The sequence below is a fragment of the Podarcis gaigeae genome (assembly GCF_964106915.1).
Source record: "Podarcis gaigeae genome assembly, chromosome: 9".
Lineage (NCBI taxonomy): Eukaryota > Metazoa > Chordata > Lepidosauria > Squamata > Lacertidae > Podarcis > Podarcis gaigeae.
Genome location: NC_139685.1, coordinates 67,109,450 through 67,126,361, shown reverse-complemented (window position 1 = coordinate 67,126,361; position 16,912 = coordinate 67,109,450). Strand labels below are relative to the sequence as shown.

The window sequence follows — 16,912 nt, the reverse complement described above, 5'->3', positions numbered from 1 at the left end:
GTGTTAGCATCACCCTCAATCTCACTTCACTCCACCCTTGTCCAGGTAAGCTGTAGCATCATCTGTGACGTGAGGGCAGCTGTGCAGCTCTGACCCACTGGACCAGCCACTAATTGATGTGGCCATATTTGGGCACCTTTTCAATCCACAAAGAGCAACGTGGAGGCTCAGAAGGCCAGAGACTTGTTTCAGCTGAAAGCATACTTAAGTGAAGATCTACTGCTTAGATCTCTGAGTGATATGCAATAACATATCCAAGGATTTCTGACTCCCAGTCATTCGACAAATAGCGACAACTAAAACAATTCCATGCAAAGATCCATCAGCAAGTTGTGCATCTTGGAGCTTTGATGGTCCCCAACGAAAGAGACTTTATGCTTAAGAGTGCAAGGGATTCTGCTGTGTCTGGCCTTGTGCTAATAGCTTATCTCTTCGTTGCCTGTAAAATATGAATATGTATTGGCAACCACCTTCAATCGTGTCTGCTAGCCAGTTTTAGAGTTTATGTAAGAAACTGATCTGTTCAGTAAATCAGATGCACATTGATACTTGGGCTTGTGGAACCTGGACAATAACGTTGCAGTGTGGATTCCAGCTACTCCATTCCATTTCTCACCCCAATTTATATGCTCCGTCACTCAAAAGGCATTCCAAGGCCATTGAGCGTGCTCAGTCGCCACCGGGCTGTATGGGGAAGCTTCTCCCTTAAAGAAAATGCTGCAGACCCCAGGATTCCTCCAAATCTACCTCCTTCTTTTGCAAGGGAGGTGCTGTTTTGGGTACATAAACAGCAGCATTCACAGCCGGTGCACTTGAAATGCAGGAAACAAGCTAAATTTGCAAATCAAGGTCTGAAAGTCTGCTTGCCCTGGAATCCTCTGCAGCATTCAGGACTTTCTTGGAAGATGATGTGTTAATTTGTAAAGTGTTGCCTTTACAATAGGAAGTTTAAAAACCACTGCATTAAAGTAGGATGGAATTAACCCAGGATTTTAATTTGGCCTATGATCAATGAAAAATACTACTTCCATCCTAAGGGGAAGATTGGGGGTAAGGAGACCCTCCACTCCAATGAAGAAACATACAAACAACACATACAGCAGCATCAATGTTCAGAGACATATTTTGTTTCTCAAAAACTGCCATCTCCAGCCCTCTCTTTGCAAGCTTGGATCATCTCCCTCGGAGCCTGCTTCCTCTCGGTGACCAAGCCCAACCAAAACATGAAGTCAATGAACCACGTGGTTGGGTTGAAGTTCAAGCCAAGCTCGCTAGCTGAATAATCAAACGGAAAGGTGTGGTGGTAATTGTGGAAACCTTCGCCTGGAAAACAGAACCCAGAAGGAACAGAGAGTGAGGTCAAAAGGTAGAGAGGAAAAAGAAGTGGGTGGTAACCCCAATGATCAGAAGCAAAAGAAGAGAAGACCTTTAATGTGTGCTAGAAAACAGTTCATTGCAGAAACTTCCATGCTTTTTCAACATTTTGAAAATAGTACGTAGACATCGCTGGTTTCATAATAATTAGAAAGGAACTACTCCATCTTAAAATGCAGTGTCTACTACATCCTGGACCCACCTAGTGGGTCCCCAATCCCCAGGTAACTCTTACAAGCCATGATGGTTAAGGGCCAAGTCTACACACAGTAGGATGAATATCTTCCTCTTGTTCACATTGTTGGGTTTGTTGGCATCCATCTGATTCGAGAGACAATGGAGTCTGCCTCCAGGGGTGAACTCAAACTGCTGTGTTGGCAGCACAGAAGTTACCTCCACAAGAAAGTAATAAAGAGACTATCTGGACAGAACTGGATAGAACTGTCTAATTAAAGCAGCAATATAAGTGATGCTTGGACCCCCATTCGGAGCTTGAAGTATGGGTACCCCCAACAAAATTTAAAAATCTGGCTGTATAATTTGGAACTAATGTGATTTGGAAATAATGTGATTTGATTGGCCTGTTAATAAAAATTATTTAAAAAATAAAAAAGGGACCTCCCCGGGGTACCAGCCTGGGCAGTGTGTATTGAGGTCCTGAGCTGCCCAGAGAACAAGACTCCCCTCTCAGCCTCATGTGTGGCACCAGCTGAAGTTGATCCCAGACCAACCGACTCAAAAGTGCTTTGGATGCCTACTCCAGAACAATATTAGCACAGTATTAAGTTCAGCAGGAAAACCTTCAAAGTGCCCTACAACATGTCACAGCAGAAGGGTTCCAAAATCTAGCTTTTAACAGCCCATTCACCACAACCCTTTGGAAAAGCACTGCTTTGGCAGAGGTGGTGGAGAAGTAAGCTTTACTTGCTGTCTTCAGTGTCCTTTCACCTATGATTGGTTGTCTTCTTCACAAAACTTGAATCTTTCACACTTTAGCTGTTGTCTCGTCTGCATCATTCCTCAGAGGTCCCCTGAGAATCAGGGGGCCATCTGGATCTGCAGCACCAGAGAGGGAAATCAGGAGTGATCATGCTGATGACCTTTTCCACCTCACCATTTCACAGTGAGACCAGGGAGTCAACATGCCAACTGAAAAGTCCTTGGGACATTCAGGAATCCCTTGAATTTCATAAGCCTCTGGGAGCAGACCATTGTAATGGGTCCTCCATCCCTGCAGGGGGGGAACTGCTATTGTCAAACTGAACTCCACTAGGAAATGTTTGGTCCAGGACAGCAAGCCAACAGAAACCTCTCCCAACACCAACTCATCTAACACCTGTTGTAAAAACCAGATTGAGGTTATGTCTTGCCACGGTTCAGTGATGTGCTAAATCAGACCCAGCTCTACCTGGTATGCCACCTGAAACCCTACCTGCCTGCACACTGTCTCTCCAGAGTGGTACGTGCTCTGGTTATCTCTCGCTTGGACTACTGCATTGTGCTCTATGTGGGGCTACCTTTGAAGATGACTTGGAGACTACAACTAATCCAGAATGTGGCAACTAGACTGGTGACTGGGAGCAGCCACCAGGACCAAATAACACTGGTCCTGAAGCATCTACACTGGTTTCCAATACGTTTCTGAGGACAGCCTCTGAGCTGTGACCGCCCACAAACCACTGTTGTAAATCTATACCGTTTTCCTCTTCCTCCTCCCTGGAAAGGTCAGGATGGGGAGGTGGTCTCCAAAATTCCTCTTCCTCTGCCTATGTCTCACCTGCCCCATGACAACTCCAGCCTGTGTTGATGCCATACCTGAGGGACAAAACTAGGTCACACCACGTGGCCCACCCAGCTCATCTATCCAATTTTCGGTGACAAATGCCAGATCGGCCAACCTCAGCCACCATCAAATTGTAAGTGAGTGATTCCTTATTCTGGACTGACCTTAGAAGAGCGGTGTCTTTTTATGGACTGAGGATAGCAGGGAAAGGAAGATAATAGCACCGTATCCGGCTTAAATGAATAGACAGCTAATTGCTGTTTTTATCAGCATCAGCCAAGAGGGCTGAATGAACTCAGACAAAGGGGGGAAGTATGAGACGTGATCGGTAATTGAGAGCAAGGGTAGAATTATTATTAGAAGCGGTACCTGGTGTTTCAAAACAAATGGAGCTGTCTCAGGGGCAGTAGCAAAAATGGGTGCTGCCAGAAAGGCGGTCAGCCCAGTGAGGCAAAACTAGGATGAGTGGAGACCTAGATCACCTGTAAAGCAGGAAGAGGGTGGGATGGGCAAAGGGCACCTTTATTTAAAGAAAAGAAGTGGTGGGCAAGAAAAGAGGGCTTAACTCTTCTCCTAACCATTCCTTGCCCCCTGAAAGCTACATCCACCTTCAGCCAGTGTGGTGTAGTGGTTAAGAGCGGCGGACTCGTAATCTGGTGAACCAGGTTCGTGTCTCCGCTCCTCCACATGCAGCTGCTGGGTGACCTTGGGCTAGTCACACTTCTCTGAAGTCTCTCAGCCCCACTCACCTCACAGAGTGTTTGTTGTGGGGGGAGGAAGGGAAAGGAGAATGTTAGCCGCTTTGAGACTCCTTAAAGGGAGTGAAAGGAGGGATATCAAATCCAAACTCTTCTTCTTTTTCTTCCCCAGATCCAAATTGGATACACCTCACTTTTCAGCTCTTCAGTTGAGGCCCAGCCTGTCAGCAGGTCTAGACCCTCACCCCAAAACTAGCTCCATCCTGAATCACTCTTGGGTCATGCAGCAGAGGAGCTTCATTGATCCATTCTCCTTATAAATCATTCCCAAGACAGGAAGATCAGCAACAGCAGTCTCATTCACTTCCCTCCCCTGTCTCCTGCCTTTGCTTTTTATTCTATTATGGGGTGGAGAGAGACCAATACAACCACCGTGAGTCTTTATTTCAGTCCAAGTGAAATGAAAGCTTATGCCACAATCGTCTTTTAAGGCGCCAAGGATCTTTGTTGCCTTTCATGGTCACAAGCTGTTAATTCCAGTGACCTTCCCGTTGCATCTGTGACCTTGAGATCCGAGACGGAATGTGCACGAAGGCAGCGTCGCATCCCCAGTGGCTTCTGGATGCTGCCATTTTGCATTTCTGATTTATATCCCTTCATTCTCTTAATGTAGGGCCTGGCCTACATAAACGCCAGCAAGGGCATTCGTTGGCTGGTGGTGGCATATTTGGCCCAATAGAATGTGCAGCTGAATGAACCTGGGGGTGAAGCCAAACTGCTGGAGAATCACAATAACTCATAGCTGCTGCCTCATATGTTGTTTTTGCTGTGTTAGTGGTACCAAAGTGACCTCTCTGGAGTGCAAGCCTGGGCAGTGTGTCTGGAAGACCTGGGATGCCACACTTGATCTTAGCCAAAAGGCCGAGAAGTTCTACAAAAGCTTAAAAATGAACCAGAACTCCAACGTATGAGAGCCTTGGTAGAAGATAAGGTTCCTGAAATTACGATCAATGTTGCCAAATTCTGTGTAGCCGCTATTAGGCGTAGGAAACAAGAGCTCTCCAATGTCAATATGCAGGCGAAGGCAAATACTTAATTTTATTTATGCTGTCTAATTTTAAATTGCTGTTATGGCCTAATCTGTATTGAAATTGTCCTTTGTTTTTTCCGGTATTATGCTTCGCTGACTAGCTGTACAAGTTAATCTGGTCTGTGACCGTTTAATAAAATTTGATTTGATTTGACCTGGGATGCCCAGATGATAAGACTTACAGATGTGGTCCAAAGGAAAGCAGAGCAATATGTTTGGCTGCAGGAGTTGCCAGAAGGAGGCGGGGAAGGTGCCACCCAACTGTCTCTAAGCATGGAGACTGCAGAATGCCAGTCTGGTTAAGATGGGGTTCTACTGGCTGGCTGGATTACTGCAGTGCTAAACCATTGCACAATACCACTATCTAATGCTAGATTAATAGCTGAGTCTCTAAATCTAGCATTAGATAGTGGTATCATGTAATCCAGCAAGCCAGTAGAGCCCCATCTTAACCAAACTGGCATTCTGCAGTCTCCACACTGCAGCCATTTGGGTAACATCTGAAGGCAGTTGTAATTCATCCTCCTCCTGAAATGGTTGTGGAATCAGTACTAATGGGGACAGAGCTCCCCATAGCCTTTGCAATTCCCAGTAAGCCATGAAACGTTGCAAAAACAATCAGGTCTGGAACCTGAATCTCTGAAGTCCCTCAAGCAAAACCACCCGAAAAACTGTCTTGGGAGAAGGAAACAAGTTCAACATGAAGTAAGGTGTTCAAATAGTTGCTTAATTAACTTAACAGTAACTTCTAGAGAAGTTTGGAAGAAAAACCAATGCCATCATTACAAATAAGGGATGAGGAACCTGTGGCTTTCCAGATGTTGTTGGAGGACAATTCCCACCATCCCTGACCACTAGGAATGCTTGCTGGGGCTGATGGTGTCCCGCAACATCTGGAGGGCTATAGGTTCCCCATCCCTGTTCCAAATGTCTCTGGAGACTGTTTTTGGTACTCACCAATAGCTCCTATTGTGACAAAGGGGTTCTGCCGAGGATTGATGTTCTTGTTGTACGGCCGATTGCCATACATGTGAGCAGCACTATTGACCAGCCAAGAAACATTGAGAGAGATGGTGTAACGCAGAACTGAAGCAAGGAAGTACGAATTCCACAAGCTCTCCCCCCAGAAGTACCAAGGCACAATAGTAGGAACGACGAAACACATCAGCATGACCGAAGCCTTATAGTGCCTGCAGAGAAAGGAAAGCAGTGACAGGTCTATGGCTGCATCGCACGAGGGGAAAAGGTCTACGCTGCTGAAGGCCAAGTCAGACAAGTGAGAATAGAAGGTAACAGAAGCCAAATTAGTAAACCATAGACTGCAGTATATATTTAGTGTAAAGCCAAAGAATGGGAGACAAACTTACTTTTTGTCTCAAGAGAAACCTGCTTGAAAATCCTGGGGAATGCTGTCAAATATTATTTTATTTTTATTATTCCTGCATTGCAAGGGGTTGGCCCAGATGATCCTTGTGATCCCATCCAGCTCTAGAATTCTATGATTCTATATGGCAACAAATTTCCAGATTCTGAAAATTCTGATTCCACTTGCCCTTTCGAATCCTAAAAAGGTAAAGGGACCACTGACCATTAGGTCCAGTCATGACCGACTCTGGGGTTGTGGTGCTCATCTCGCTTTATTGGCCAAGGGAGCCGGCGTACAGCTTCCAGGTCATGTGGCCAGCATGACTAAGCCGCTTCTGGCGAACCAGAGCAGCGCACGGAAATACCGTTTACCTTCCCGCCAGAGCGGTACCTATTTATCTACTAGCACTTTGACGTGCTTTCAAACTGCTAGGTTGGCAGGAGCAGGGACCAAGCAACAGGAGCTCACCCTGTTGCAGGTATTCGAACCGCTGACATTCTGATTAGCAAGTCCTAGGCTCTGTGGTTTAACCCACAGCACCACCTACCCTCGATTCTTACCCTCCTGCATAAAAACCACTGAAGTTTATAAATTCCAGCAGTGAAGTGGGCAGGAAAATGTTTATATTCTACCCATCAGCCAAGTTCTCTAAAGAGTTTACAGTGGTTTGCCCAGTTGGATTCGTGACCTTCTCACTTTTAATACCCACTTCACATCCATTCATTTGCTTCAGTGATGACTGTTATTATGACTGTTATTATTTACTGAATCTGTATGCCACCCTTCATCCAAAGATCACAGGGTGCTTTGCAACATAAAAAGACAAACTGAGATCACAAAATACATCATAAAAACAAAAACGAAAACAAACCTAGAAGCCCCACAAACGCATTTAAAATGACATAGAATGTTAACCAGGGACGCAGGTGGTGCTGTGGGTTAAACCACAGAGCCTAGGACTTGCCAATCAGAAGGTCGGTGGTTTGAATCCCCGCGACGGGGTGAGCTCCTGTTGCTCAGTCCCTGCTTCTGCCAACCTAGCAGTTCAAAAGCACGTCAAAGTGCAAGTAGATAAATAGTTACCACTCTGGAGTGAAGGTAAATGGCATTTCCGTGCACTGCTCTGGTTCGCCAGAAGCGGCTTAGTCATGCTGGCCACATGACCCGGAAGCTGTACGCCGGCTTCCTTGGCCGATAAAGCGAGATGAGCCCCGCAACCCCAGAGTCGGCCACGACTGGACCTAATGGTCAGGGGTCCCTTTACCTTTACCTAGAATTTTAACCAGCCAAATGACTAGTTAAAGAGAAACGTTTTCATATGGTGCTTAATGCTGTTGAATCCCTTGGTGGTTCCCCCATCTGGTTCCTCTCACCATTCCTCTCTGTCCAACCAGTCCATGACAACTAAACACTGGCTCGACCCATATAGAAGCTTTGCCAGAAGTTTTGGACTACAAATCCCATCAGCGCCAGCCAGCACGCACTCATCTCCCGTCAGTGCCAGCCAGCAGGTTGATCAGCAAAGGCTGTATTAGGAGATGTCCAGCATCAAACTTCACTTCCCATGCGTTCACCCCACTGACCCCACTCCCTGCAACCCAAAAAACCGCAGAACCTTTGTGTCCCTCCAAAATGCTGTTTGCTGCACACAGCCATTTGAATGGGCTTCGTTGCAGTCTCAGAATTTCTGCTGATTTGTGCAGAGTAACATCATGCAGAGCAATTGTCATTTGCCAGAATTAGTGTCAATGAGGGCAGATTCCTTCCTCATTAATTCAAATGCTTAGAGTGCAGTGCCAGAAAGAAAAAGAAAAGGAAAAGTAATTCTGCAGCGGAAAGGCTCACAAGTGCCCAACTCCCCAATGAATTTCTTTAAGCCTTTCTAGATCTGTCCTTTCACTGGAAGGACTGATCCTGAAGCTGAGGCTCCAATACTTTGGCCACCTCATGAGAAGAGAAGATTCACTGGAAAAGACCCTGATGTTGGGAAAGATTGAGGGCACAAGGAGAAGGGGACGACAGAGGACGAGGTGGTTGGACAGTGTTCTCGAAGCTACCAGCATGAGTTTGACCAAAGTGCGGGAGGCAGTGGAAGACAGGGGTGCCTGGCGTGCTGTGGGGTCACGTATAGTCGGACACGACTAAATGACTAAACAACAAAAACTGAATTTTGAATAAATGTGCAACGAATTTTCATTTCTCAATTAAATTTATGCACCGCTCTTCATCTGCAGATCACAGGGTGGTTTGCCGTATAAAATTGTTACTGTTCTGAATTTTATTGTGTTATTGTCTTCCTTACTGGAAACTGCTGTTCTGAAGAATGCTTTTTTGTCTGTCCATCCCCAAATTTGGGAACTACTGTTTACAGAGACTGGCAGTGGCTCGCAGGGGTTTTGGACAAGGGAGATTTCCAAACCCACCTGGAGATGTTGGGAATTGGACCATGGGACCTTCTGAATGCAACGCCGATGCTCTACTGGTGAGCTCCAACCCTTCTCCTGAAAGATTTATGCATCCTGGTCTGCCATGCGACATCTCTTAGAGTTAGGGTTGGGCTGTCAGCTCGCCAGCCAAATGCTCCATGTAAAACCCACAGTAAAGTCAGTATTGCATCATAATCATCACACAAATCACATTTGCAGGCTCAGGTCACATAATTCCTTGCCCTTGCAGATCTGCATTTCTGACAAAAAGAACAATCTGTGCAAGCCCTTAGCGAAGCAGAGGTGGGTGGTTGTATTGGTTTCGTCAAGGCTGTTAAATGCTAAGGGTTGTAGCCAATGCTATAGGTAGGCCTACTCGACGCAGACCCACTGAAATCAACAGACATTATTTCAGTGGGTTAATCTGATTAAAACTTAACCGGAAACAATGTTGAACAGTTTCAGTGTCTGGGTTGTGGCTAACTAAGTTTCACTCACAGATAGGGTTGCTGTATTTCAAAAAGTGAAATTCCATTGAGCCATTTTGGGACACTATTTTCAGGAAATTCTGGGTGTATGGCAGCCCTACTCATAGACCTGCTAAAATTAATGAACTGATCTACTGGTCTACTACCCCTAGTATCTCAAGATTTGTCATGAGAGCGCTTGGACTAAAATTGCCAGCCAAAAGCTCTACTTTTCTGGTTTATCACCACCACAGTTATTAAAACTGGGCTTCAGGAAAGCAAATAATTTAATTAGACAGTGCCTATATGATATCGAGTGACAGAATAATCTGGCCACAGTAAGGAAATTTTCTCCATGGTATGATTCTTTTCAACCTGTTCATTTTGACACTTTGGCACCCTATTTGCAAAATTTAACAATTCCAAAATACAGATGCCCTTTCACTTTCACAGGATTGAATATACTGTCCTCGGCTGTACTTGAAGGTCGATTTCAATAAATTTCACTGGGAAAAACGGTTATGTCTCTGTGGAGATGGCAGTATTGAGTCAGCGGCTCATGTGCCACTGGCTTGCACTCTTTATAAAGATTTGAGGTTATTACCCCTCTATTATTGTCCATGCCGGGTTGCTCAACCACTGCTACTGTATCCTTTCTTTTAGCAGATCAAGATGATCAGGTGACAGCAAAAACTGCAAGGTTTTTAGCCAGGGCAATTAGAATAATATCTATTATTTGATTATTGATGTAAACCCCCCAACTGTATTTTATATAGTTACGTTTTTACCTCTATCTTCAGTACATTTTATTTTATTTTACTGCTGTGGCTAGTGGCTGATGCAAATAAAGATTCTTCTTCTGAATGATCTAAATTTTGCAATGTCTGTTAACTTCAATGTGTGTACAGTCGTACCTTGGAAGTCCGTTCCAGAAGTCCGTTCGACTTCCAAAATAATAAAAAAAACCAAGGCGCAGCTTATGATTTGCTGCAGGAAGCTCCTGCAGCCAATCGGAAACCACGGAAGCCCCGTCAGACATTTGGGTTCCAAAGAATGTTCACAAACAAGAACATTCACTTCTGGGTTTGGAGTTCGAGAGCCAAAATGTCAGAGTACAAAGGCGTTTAGGATCCAAGGCACGACTGTATTCTGAGTAGGATTAGCCGTGGATACAACCCTCTGCCTTCTCCTCTTGCTAAAGTCTTTCCCCCTGTCCTTCCGTTTCACTCACTTTCTTTGAAACATGACAACAGGGTCGTCCAGCAGGTCACTGAAGTCCAGCTTCCTTCCTTTCTCTATGACATCTCGATGCTTCCGGACAAAGAGCCAGCCAATGTGGGCAAAGAAAAAGCCGCGCTGGGCATTGTGGGGGTCGGCATCCGTCTCCGAGTACTTGTGGTGGACTCGGTGGTCTCGGGCCCATTCAAAAATATCGTTCTGCATGGGGGACGGCAGGAGGGTTTAAGCAATTTGAGTTTGGCTTCACAGGCACATAGTTTCAAACACAAGCACCGTTCGCCATAGCAGGAAAAACAACAACTGTTTGCGTCAAATGATATCAGACAGAGTGGCTCGCTTTCCCCCCACCCAATTCAGCCATTCCTTAACCCTTCTAAGTGGAGAGCGAGGGGCTACTTTTACTGATTACAGTGGTACCTCGGGTTACAGACGCTTCAGGTTACAGACGCTTCAGGTTACAGATGCTTCAGGTTACAGACTCCACTAACCCAGAAATAGTACCTCGGGTTAAGAACTTTGTTTCAGGATGAGAACAGAAATCGCACGGCCCCATTAGCTAAAGTGGTACCTCAGGTTAAGAACAGTTTCAGGTTAAGAACAGACCTCCGGAATGAATTAAGTTCTTAACCTGAGGTACCACTGTATAGTTTAGAAATTATGTATTGTAATTTTTTAAGAGTGAACTTCTGTTTAATTTTTATTTGCTGGCATTTAATTTTATTGTGTACAGTCGTACCTCGGCAGTCTAATGGAATTCGTTCCGGAAGTCTGTTCGATTTCTAAAACATTTGGAAAACAAAGGGCAGCTTCCTATTGGCTGCAGGAAGCTCCTGCAGCCAATCGGAAGTTGTGGAACCCGCGTCAGACGTTCGGGTCCCCAAGAATGTTCACAAACTGGAACGCTCACTTCCGGGTTTGCAGTGTTCAGGAGCCAAAACGTTCGACTCGCAAGGTGTTCGGGATCCGAGGTATGACTGTGCTATTATATTCTAATCCAGAATGCGGCAGTTAGGCTGGTGACTGGGAGAGGCTGCCGAGACCGCATAACACCGGTCCTGAAAGACCTACATTGGCTCCTAGTACGTTTCCAAGCACAATTCCAGTTGTTGGTGTTGACCTTTGAAGCCCTAAACGGCCTCGGCCCAGTATCCCTGAAGGAGTGTCTCCACCCCCATCGTTCAGCCTGGACACTGAGATCCAGCGCCGAGGGCCTTCTGGCGGTTCCCTCACTGCGAGAAGCAAAGCTACAGGGAACCAGGTAGAGGGCCTTCTCGGTAGTGGCACCTGCCATGTGGAACGCCCTCCCATCAGATATCAGAAAGAAAAACAACTACCTGACATTTAGAAGACATCTGAAGGCAGCCCTGTTTAGGGAAGTTTCTAATGTGTGACATTTTAATGTATTTTTAATCTTTGTTGGAAGCCGCCCAGAGTGGCTGGGTACAAATAATAAATTACTAATACTTTTACTATTACCAACCGCTTTGCTTCCATTACACAAGCGTCTGCATGCCGAGTTTCGTTCATCTCGAGGATGAATGAGGAGCTCCTCTTGCAAAGGGAGCTACACCCATTGAGCAGCCTGTCGTCAGTGGAGAAATGAAATTGCAGGCATGCATGGGCAGTAGCTAGAGCCTAGTTGCACACCTGAAAGGCCATTGAATTTGCTACAGCCAGGAATATCCGCAAAGGTAGTTTGGCTTTATAAGATCTGTGACTCCACAGGCGATGGGCCCCTGCTGTCACTCCCAGGGCGGTCACAAAGAAACACAGGTATGCTGCAAAACATAAAGGAGAAACGGGGGGGAGGGGGAAGAGAAAGAAATAAAATGTAAATACCAAGCAATTGCATCTGTTATTGTTCCTTGTTAAAACATAGCTCAGACTCTCATAGGTGTTGCTGTTAGCGGGCTATATTTTTCTAATTACATACCCTCCAAATATCCTGATTTTTCAGGGACAGTCCCAGAATTACAAAAAGCACCCCAGCTTCTGATTTTATTCCAGAATTCCCATTTTCCCACCAATGCTGCTGCCAATCTTGAGAAGGATGTCACATAGAGGAGAGAGAAAGGATGTTTTCTGCTGCTCCAAAGAAGCGGACACAGAGCAATGGATCCATACTACAAGAAAGAAGATTCCACCTAAACATTAGGAAGAATTTCCTGACAGTAAGCGCTGTTCAACAGTGGAATTTGCTGCCAAGGAGTGTGGTGGAGTCTCCTTCTTTGGAGGTCTTTAAGCAGAGACTTGACAACCATATGTCAGGAGTGCTCTGATGGTGTTTCCTGCTTGGCAGGGGGTTGGACTCGATGGCCCTTGTGGTCTCTTCCAACTCTATGATTCTATGATTCTAGGATGAGCTAGCGCTTGCCCTGAGCAACGACGATGATGGTGGCCTCATCCTGTTGCCTCTCCATGGCCACTGCTGCTTGGGCAGCTCCTAGCAGCTGCTGGAGAATAAGCAAGAGGGAGATTCTAGGAAAGAGGTACACTTTAGAATTTGCTGGAAACGCACATGTTAAAGGTTTAACAACCTATAAATTGATGCGCTTTTTCGCTGCATGGTTTGCCATGTTAAATCCCCGCTGGGATTCCCTCACCAAAGAGTCCTAAATTGGGGGCTTTGAAGATTCCAACACAAGATACCTCCCACTCTGATTGTGTACTGTATTGATTAGAACACTATAGGTTTCGGGCAAAAAACATAACCCAAGTCATTTATCATTCTAATGTAACCCTCCAAATGCAATATGTGTGCCTGGAAGCACAATTCTGGCCTGTTTCCCCAGCATCCCATTCCCCAGCACTTCCCAAGCGACTGGCAGAAGAAGAAGAAGAAGAAGAGTTTGGATTTGATATCCCGCTTTATCACTACCCTAAGGAGTCTCAAAGCAGTTAACAATCTCCTTTCCCTTCCCCCCCACAACAAACACTCTGTGAGGTGAGGGGGGCTGAGAGACTTCAGAGAAGTGCGACTAGCCCAAAGTCACCCAGTAGCTGCTTGTGGAGGAGCGGAGACGCGAACCATGTTCCCCAGATTACAAGTCCACCGCTCTTAACCACTACACCACACTGGCAGGTGACAGTACTAAACTCCGCCTGTTCCCAAAGACCCTCTCTGCCTTTGATGGACCATAATCTCTTCTCCCCGTGTCTCATCTGACTGAAATTTACAAGGAACACCTTCTGTTCTGCCCTGTCCTCCAGAACTGTAAAAGACTCCTTTGAAGATGTCGGAATCTTTTGAAGATGAAGCTGTCTCCAGCTTTTTATTCCCCATGTCTCTTCAGGGGGGCTTATCTTCTCCCCCCACTAAGATACCACTCTGTGCTTCACCATAACCATATCCCTCCTGTTGCTTTTATATCACTTTGAGCATAGCAGCACTAATACTGCCAAGAGAAAGCCAGCTGTGCTCCCACATTCTGGGCGCCAACAGAAAGGCTTTCATCCGTGCTCCGTTTTGAGATATGTCAATTTTGCTCCTCATGTGTGGAAACGGGAACAAGGAAGCATCATCCAAACAGATTGCAGTCCCTGAAGGAGTCTCTGCCTTGAAGATTGCACCAAACGAGGTGCATTGTTCTCAAAAGCTGTAAACATAAACAGCGACAATCGAAAGAATCCTTTGTCAACATGGTGAGATGTTTTGGACCACAACTCCCATTGGCCCCAGCCAGTACAACTTGATGGGAATTGTAGTCCAAAACATCTGGCCAGCACCAAGTTGGCAACAACGGCTGGTTGAAAACTGTGCCTCCAACTCCACCCCTTTGTGCCATTGCCAGTTGAATTTCTTGTGAAGGATTGCTAGCGCAGATGAAAACACAATGGAAATCAAAACATAGTTTTGGATTTCGGAACTTGGGTGCCAAAAGTATCTAAGTTTAAAAAGAGAGAGAGAGAGAGAGAGAGAGAGAGAGAGAGAGAGAGAGAGAGATGTCAATTGTGAATGGCAAGTCTTTAAATGGAATTTAAAACTTTTTAATATATATTTCAGGCTGCTTTTTTCCTAATTTACCCCCTTGTTTTACGGAGCTTAATTTGGAGAGCTGTTTTGGAATGCAGCTACGTTTCTAAACTGGTCCATGTTTCAACATGTGTTCTGTAGGGCTGCCATATAAATATTCTCATTTTAAACACTGTTTTGAATTGTTTTACATAAGCTGCCTTACATACAAAGAGAGAGAGAGAGCAGTTTACAAGTAAGTTTATCAGAAGGGGCCATCTTTCAATGGTAGGCACTGTCCCTAGTGTCTCCAGCTAAAAAGATCAGGTAGCACATGAAATAAAAGGCCTCGTATCATATGGCTGAAGAGTCACAGCCATATCATATTCCTGGAAGGGTCATAGCTCAAAGGTAGATCAGATTCTGTGTCGAGTCTCCGACACCTCCAGCTGGGCTTGGAAGAGGATCCTGCCTGAATTCCTGAAGAACCACTGAACAATACTGCGCTAGATGGATCCATCTTCTGATTCAGTGTAAGAAAGCTTCCCATGTTCTCATGTCAGAACAGGCAGTACTGGGCCAGATCAGCAGTGGAGAACTTGTCGTCCTCCAGATGTCACTGGTTGGCATTCCCATCAACCCTGACCCTTGGCCATACTGGATGAGGCCGATGGTGTTGAACAGCTTCTGGGAGGTGACCAGTTCCAGATGGGGCTGCCATGTTTTTGCTTGCTTGTTGTTTAGTCGTTTAGTCGTGTCCGACTCTTCGTGACCCCATAGACCAGAGCACGCCAGGCACTCCTGTCTTCCACTGCCTCCTGCAGTTTGGTCAAACTCATGCTGGTAGCTTTGAGAACACTGTCCAACCATCTTGTCCTCTGCCGTCCCCTTCTCCTTGTGCCCTCCATCTTTCCCAACATCAGGGGCTTTTCCAGGGAGTCTTCTCTTCTCATAAGGTGGCCAAAGTATTGGAGCCTCAGCTTCAGGGTCTGTCCTTCCAGTGAGCACTCTGGGCTGATTTCCTTCAGAATGGAGAGGTTTGATCTTCTTGCAGTCCATGGGACTCTCAAGAGTTTCCTCCAGCACCTTAATTCAAAAGCATCAATTCTTTGGTGATCAGCCCTCTTTATGGTCCAGCTTTCACTTCCATACATCACTACTGGAAAAACTATAGCTTTAACTATACGGACCTTTGTTTTAAGATGTTGTCTTGGTTTGTTTTTGCTAATAAAGAGTTAACTCCAACTTCAAACTGTGTGATTAACTGACAGGCTCACTCTGTGACACCTTACTAGTTACAGATCAAGACTGTTGCTATTTGCATAGCCCCACCTTGTTTTCAGGGTCACACTAGACTACAATGACAGCCCAGAGAATAGTTTGAAGGCACTATTTAGCAAGCTTACTGAAGCTAAGTACCGTAGATCTGGTCTGGTCATTGCCTAGATGAAAGATGGCCTGGTTACTCCAGGTACCCAGCTTAGACTTCCATGATGGAACAAATGCAGTATTTACGGATCCTCTAGATGACCAGTTTATTGAGAATTCATCTTGACTTGCTCACACAACGCCTGCGCAGAGGTTAGACTATGCCTGGTCTTTATTGAACACTTGTTCTGCTTTGTTTGTGGGGAGGTTATGTGACATTCTGCATTCATCCTGATTTGCTTACGCAGTGTTTATATACCCTCCCATTAATCATTCATTTGCCCCAAACATTCCAGTGCATTTTCCCCATAACGTTACTGTGGCGATCACACAGGGTCCCCGGACATTTCACCGTCTATTGATACCTGTGTAACCACTTTATTTCTTGCTGCCACCACCCAGGCCCTACCTGGTACAATACCGAGTCCAGTCAGGGTTAAATTGGAACATAAACTTCTGTTTATTTATTGCAGTTTACCAAGCATGTGGTTTCATAAATGGTATCGGTCCATTACAATCATGGGGTGCCTATCCAGACCTATAACCTCCGCTACCTGCTCTCACTCACTAAACCACCTCTCAGATATTTACTTGTCTTCCTAGTTCCTAATTTCGCTACCCTAACTCCACCTACCCACAGACTCTATCCCAATTCACTCCCACTCCAACCAACCACCCAACTCCCAACAAACTCCCCTTTCGCCCCTCCCAGAGCTGTATTTATAGTCCCTCTGGCTCCACCTCCCTGAGTTCTGATTGGGTAACTTGTTTAACTAATTCACCTCCAGCACTCTCATATGTTAACGTCACAGTTACTAACCACATAACGTCTGTGTGCTTCATTTTTAAAAAAAGTAGATTGGTTGTGCTAGTGTGACAGAGCCCTTTCATTGATTTTAATCGCACAAACCAAAATTTCCAGTAAGTGCTTGCTTTCCTCCCACAAAATAGTGACAGTGAGAGGGGAGAGTGTTGCCCTTAAAAATAAACTGCATTTCTTGGGTTGCCAACTGACCGCCCAAATGGTCTGGTCTGCTCCAGCGGTTGCTTAATCTGCAAGCAAAACCTTTCCCCAGCAGGCAGTTAAGC

General features: G+C 45.6%; 1 protein-coding gene across 1 annotated transcript in view; it reads right to left on the bottom strand.

Annotated features, from left to right (window-relative positions):
* Positions 1-339: 339 nt before the first annotated feature.
* SCD5 (stearoyl-CoA desaturase 5) overlaps positions 340-16,912 on the bottom strand; it is a 42,534-nt gene continuing 25,961 nt past the window's right edge. The window contains exons 2-5 of the mRNA XM_083756801.1: positions 12,091-12,221; positions 10,436-10,641; positions 5,903-6,135; positions 340-1,323 (exon numbers count right to left, since the gene is read on the bottom strand). Of these exons, the coding sequence (XP_083612927.1) occupies positions 1,133-1,323; positions 5,903-6,135; positions 10,436-10,641; positions 12,091-12,221 (761 nt within the window). The 3' untranslated portion in view covers positions 340-1,132. The remainder of the gene's footprint in view (positions 1,324-5,902; positions 6,136-10,435; positions 10,642-12,090; positions 12,222-16,912) is intronic.